This window comes from Propithecus coquereli, unplaced genomic scaffold (assembly GCF_000956105.1).
Source record: "Propithecus coquereli isolate 6110/MARCELLA unplaced genomic scaffold, Pcoq_1.0 Scaffold61, whole genome shotgun sequence".
Lineage (NCBI taxonomy): Eukaryota > Metazoa > Chordata > Mammalia > Primates > Indriidae > Propithecus > Propithecus coquereli.
In genome coordinates this window covers 5,414,389-5,420,664 of record NW_012152063.1, presented here as the reverse complement: position 1 = coordinate 5,420,664, position 6,276 = coordinate 5,414,389, and the positions used below count along the sequence as shown (strand labels likewise).

General features: G+C 37.7%; 1 protein-coding gene across 2 annotated transcripts in view; it reads right to left on the bottom strand.

Moving 5' to 3' along the window:
- ITGB8 (integrin, beta 8) overlaps positions 1-6,276 on the bottom strand; it is a 77,306-nt gene that overhangs the window by 29,354 nt on the left and 41,676 nt on the right. For both annotated transcript variants that reach the window (XM_012659418.1, XM_012659417.1), the window contains one exon: positions 807-1,053. In XM_012659418.1, coding sequence (XP_012514872.1) covers positions 807-1,036 — 230 coding nt within the window. In that variant the 5' untranslated portion in view covers positions 1,037-1,053. The remainder of the gene's footprint in view (positions 1-806; positions 1,054-6,276) is intronic.

The window sequence follows — 6,276 nt, the reverse complement described above, 5'->3', positions numbered from 1 at the left end:
AAACTTCATTAGGGGATTTAACAGTCCTGTCTCGTACAACAGACAACAGAGTTGTTTTCATGAATTGGAATATGTATCGTAAGATGATCTGACCAATTTGTGAAAAGAGGAAAGATGTTAAAATAAAGTGTTTTATAACAAAATAACTATATAGATTTATTTCTCTGAAAATTCAGCAGGCTAGTGACAATATTGTGTGAGAAACTTATATTTTTAAAGTAAGTTCTTTCATGATTGGGTATGTGCTACATAGGATCAGAATTTCAAAATGGTTTTTAAAAAGACTCTTTCTAAGCAGTTGAATTCTTATCTTTCGATCCACTCTCCATGTGATAGATGAGCTATCTTTGCAGTCACATCAGAAGTCACATAATTATACACAGTCACAACACAGTAATGGGGAGACAGATGCAGTATTGGCAAAGTAAATACTTTGATATATGTCAAACCTTAATTCAACAAATTTGGAGCAATCCAAAAGGAGAAATACAGAATTTCCAAAGAGGTATTTATATACACAGCAGCCTAATTATGGGAGGTTTGTTCAAAGTTACTAGTATTAGGTGGGGTTTTATTTGTGTGATAAAAACTGAATGAATGATATTTTAATAAGTATAAAATACAAAGCCCAGTCTACAGATAATCTCAGAAGTTTTCAGATAGGAACAAATCTCCTCCCCCGATATTTTTAATTCTTATTATATAAGACAAAAATATGAAATTTGGTAAGTTCTTTACATAAAAACAAAGTGAGATCTTATGAGACAAGAATTCATTTAGCATTATCCACATCAAACATTAGATACCTGCATTGATTATGAATCCTTTCAGGGTGAATGCTAATGTACGGCGAAACTGTTTTATCAACATAGGAGCCAAATCCAAGGCGGAAGTCACGGGAGAACAATGCCATTTTTCTAGATAAGTCGTTTCCAACGGAATTTAATTTTTCTATATTATTGTGCATTGATGCTGAGACATCAACCAAATAATAAAGATCCACAGGATATTTCTTCAGAGGATGAATTTTCAGCATAAAATTAGCTTCAGCTCCTAGTTGAAAGAAGGAAAAACATCATGTAGTCTTCATTTCAAACATTTCAGCATAGGCCGTCAATAATGTAGATACGTTTTAGCAACTAGCACGATTATCACACATTCGCACATAATGAATAAGATTTGGAATATTTTGGTATAATTATAAGGTAATTTGAAAATCATACCAATTTATTAGTCTCCAAATTCTGTAATGCATTTCTCAATTCTACAGGCTCAATAGAAATGATAATAAATGGACCAGCTCAATATAAATGTAACAGGGCATCATCATCCTATGAACCTATGTTGCCCTTAGTAGCTAGAAAAGCACGGCTCAAACCAGCCAGCGGCACTCTATCTCAAGAGAGCGGAGATGGCTATGCTTGTGGACTCACTTGAGGAAAACCAGAAAGATACATTAAGAAAAATTATCTCTTATTGGATGTTGGTATAAATGCATTCTTTTGGGTTAAGGTATATTTACACACAAGATGGGAAAACTCTGGTACTGGGTACTCCATTAACCTATCCTAAATAATTAGTACTTCATCATGAATTAGTTAAGATTCTTCCCATCAGTTAGCTGAGATAAGGGACAAGACAGTGGGCTTAAAGAACAGTACCCAGGGCTGTGCCACAGGGAGGACCAGGAGAGTGGAGAGGGCAGCATTTGTCCAACACACAGTGGATGTTCAATAAACGTATGTTGAAGAGGGGTCACAGAACAAGAAGAGAAGGTCACCACAAGGACAATGTCGGGAGCCCCCTTAAGGACAACTATCTGCACTGCAGTTTTATTTAGTTGTCTCTCACATCTTTATTTGATACAAGGGCCTGGTTATCCCGGTAGCACTCTACAGACTTGGTAGCTCCATTTTTAATTTTAAGTATATAGTGAAAAGTCATCTATTTAAATGTGGGCAATTTATAATTTGTGAACTTTACTTTTTTAAACGATAAAGCAAATGCATTGTAAGTTACTAATTATTTGTCCATGGAGAATATTTTGAGTGGAAAACTTTTTTTAAATAAACATGGATATGTACACATAACTGGCAGCCTGACTTACTTATTATAACTTATTAAACCATATTTTTGGTATTAATGAGCATAAAAATAGCAATATTTTCTTTTAAATTATTTCACAAATCAGATTTTTTCAGCCAAATTATCTACTGTATGCAAAATAATAAAGTTTTACTGGTATATAATAATAATTAGGGAGAAAGGGGCCACTCATTCCTAATTTGCCTTTACGTGCAGGAAACAGTTTTAGTGTAACTGGCCTGGGTTTTCTGGCCCGAGTTTGGAAGGAGAAATTGGGCCATTCTCTTACTCCTTCCTTTTAGGAACTGGGCTGCCTCCAGAGAACAAGTACTGTATTCTGCCCTGCTTTAGGCCTCTGGTAACAGAAAGCCTGACCCTTTGGGAGTGTTCTGCAGTTTGAGTGGAGAAATTAAATTCAGGAGAATGTTAGAAACTGGTACCCAGGGCCTGATCCACAAGAATAGAAATGGAACCCATCTGGGGAGTGTGGTTCATGTGCAGCGGTTTGAAACTTACTGCACGGGATGTACGGGTTAGCATTCTTTCTCTTTTCACTCAGATCCAAAGTATCCAAATAGGTGAACTGCTGTTATTGAAAAACACTGCCATCATTGCAGATTTTTAAAATTTTGTAAATTGTGTAGTTGTTTTCTTAATTGTTGACTTGGGCATATGGCTGAAGGCCTTAGGCACCAGCCGCATGGTATTTTTATCTTGGTGAATCATTGCAATTTATGGTGGCTCTGTCTAAAGATGAATGGCTATCTGTTTTCACAGGGTCATTGCTAGATGTACCAGATATTCAGCATATTGTGCAAGGGCCTCAGCAAAAGTATGAGTTGGTGACCTCAGCAAACAAGCAGAGTCTTGTGTAGCTTCAGCAAAGGCACAGTCCTTGGAGGCCTAAGCATTCAGGGTGCTCCAACTGAATGCTAGCCACACAGAGGCCCTCGGCTGACCCCAGCGGCTCATAGCCTAGCGACCAAATTCTGGTCTCACCTCAGCAAAGAGGAGGGCTGTGAGTAAGCCTTGCCAAAAAGCCAGGGTTTGAGGGTGTAAGTGGCTGCAGTTCGATTTGGGATTACATGGGTACTGGCCTTAGCATGTACACCTGGGTCAGTTGAAGACCTCAGTATGGCTGAGGCCTCAGTAGAGAAGTTTTGAATAAAAGGGAAAAGAGAATCTTTTCATACACAGGCCTTTTAGTCATTGCTGGAGAGAACAATAATCGCTGCTTTTACACTGCAAGGCCCCCGAACTTCCCGTGAGGTTCTAGTTTTAATTAGTGAACTCAAGGTAGGTGGTCCTAGATAGGCTGACCCCAAATCTTACTTTGCTTGCTAAGGAGGAAACTGAAGGGGTCAATCTTGGATTTCCATGTTTTGCCCATAAATTTGAGACATTCTCCATAATGTGCTCTGAAGTTGGCTTTGGATTGTATAATAATATATAAGGGAGGAAACTTCTCCTCGAGGCAGGTTTCCTAGGCATCAGTATTCCATAGTAAGAGGAAGTAGAAGTACCTTGTCATGGCAATGTGGATACTATATCCCTAGTATCTATCTCACTGTAGAATCACTTATAAACTATATTGGACAAGGCGCCTGGGCATAATTTTTGTTGAGAAATGGAAGAGTATGAAACATGGGCTTAGAGTGACCTTGGAAATTATTTAATTAATGAAGTCTATAACCCATTTCATGGTCTCCTGGAAATTCTTCACTTCTCACCAGTGGTTGCAGAATTATTACCGAAGAAAATATAGCTGGCATGGGGCCGTGGCTACATGAAAATGACAGCAGAACTGTCCTGAGAGACCACTGATCTCTGCCCTGAAGGGGGCAGCACCTTCAGGCTCACCAAGTGCTTAATGGCCACGTCCAGTGGTTTATTAATAAAACAGAGCGTGGGAGCAATGGGGAGGGAAGAAAAATGAGCTGATTGCTCCTCTTTTTCCTTTTTGCTATGTAGAATGAACCCCCTAGAATAGCCCTCCTTCCACATTCACTCCTCCTCAGGGATAATATACAACTTACAAAGCAATTTCATCTATTAGAAAGTATTTTATTAATTTTTCACAACCCATGTTCAATACATTTCTCTATTACTTTAAAACTATCTGGGCTATCTCAACTATCAGATGTCATTAAATTATAGTCAACTGGATTTGTTCTCCCCACAAGAGTAAACTTAAACCGGAGTATACTCTCCAAATATTTTCAGTTGTGAGGTACCATGGGTTAGTATTGATATTGAATATTAATCAAAGATATAAGCCAATGTGCCCTTTTTAAATTTCACATTAAGTTAATTATAGGTGCTCCTGTCATTTTAGAGGTTTTGGGTATTGAAGATAAATGGTAATGATTATTTACATTTCTGGTATCCTTCTTTACCAGTCTCAGAAAGTAACCTAAGTTAATTTTCTACAATGGGAAATGAGATTCTGGTGATGCCTAAGTTGTTTTCCTGTTCAAGTACTTTGTTGCCATGGTACAAATACTTCTTTTCAACAGATTTCTATTTTTGGAGCACAGGTAAATATAAAAAAATCTATTTGGCTGTGTGTTTATGTGAATATCTTTACAATATCGTCCAATTCTCCTGAATGCAGAGCTAACTTTCCTTTTTTTCTGGAACTCAAATCACATTATCTCACAATTTTAGGTCTCTTGTCCTAGATTAAATAGTTAATTCTTACCACTAAACATTGGTGATGAATGGTTAAGGCCAACTCTGAGGAAAATAGTTATAACGTACTATAATTTGGGGTTGACCATAATATTTCCTCATTTTTTTCCTTATGGATGTAGAATTTCTAACATAAGGCAGAATCAGGTTAATTTTAACATTGTAGCTCAAACTTATTACTGTTGACCCATTAAAGGGTTTAAGAGTTGGGAATTTGGTAGGTTAGTCTTCAATTTCTTTGCAAATCATCCATCAAGTTAAAAATTTCAAATGAACTCCTCTGGCATGCCAGAATATCGGGATATGTTCCTAGCCACTCTAGCCCTTCTTGTCTTTTGCCTGGATGAGTTCCACAATCTCGTCATTTGTCTACCTTTGTAGTCTCATTTTCCTGCAATCATTACCTATGCCACCAAGTCCATCTTTTTGAAACTCAAAATTGTTTATGTCACTCCCTGCTTAATATTTGCCAGTAGTTCTCCACCAGATGGCTAATGCCCAAAGGGCTAAATATGGCAGATTTAAGTGCCTGCACAATCTCAACTCTATCTACATCTTTAGCTCTAGCAAAAAAAAACTGCCCACAGTTCCTCACATACACCCCACAAATACATACTCCTATGTCCTGCTTATGTTCCTTCTGCATGTGGTGTCCCAACCTCCTCTTCTTCATGTAATTACCACTTCAAGACACTGCTCAGTAATCTGCTCCTCCCTCGACTGGGTCGAGCATCCCTCCTCTGTGTTTCCATGGCAACTGCGACATACCGCTATTATAGTGTTTACCATATAATTATGAGATTCTAGACTAGGCATCTTTATCTTTTTTTAGAGGCTAAGAGCTACTAAATGAGATAATCTATGTAAAGTATTTACCATAGTATGGGGTACACAGTAAATACATATGTATTTGTAATTATTACCAATAGTACTACTATAATAGATTCTAAGCAGCATTAGGGTAAGAACAGTTTCTTCATCTCTGAAGCCTCTGTGTTTGGCACATGTGTAGTCATTCGTAAATGTTTTATAACTAAACTGTATTTGAAGCACATTTTGGTACAGCATTTCAAAAGGCCACGTATTTACTGCAGAAAGAAGCCAGTATCTAGGAGTTCCTTCCCACAGTGGAGGGAGAGGTTCCATAGATTTTCTCTAAGAGGGAAAGACTATCATCTGGCCCTCAATGTTCCTGCCACCACTTATGTTATCTCCAGGAAAGCTTCATCCTCATACCTTTCGAGATTCTAAGGACTCAGATCCTTATTTCCTTCTATTAACTTCAAAGGGAAGAAGTGAGTCTGTGACACAGAATTAGAAAGAGGAATTGTAGGAGAGCCTACAACCTGCTTAGAACTATTGCCAGTGATTGGTTTGAACAGTGCAAAGAATTAAAAGGGGTAAGAATGAGTTTTTAAACTACTCAACTAATGGTGTGAGCATCTCCGATGTACTGCTACAACAAGCATGACTGGACACTAAGAAAAGATAACTAAAAAA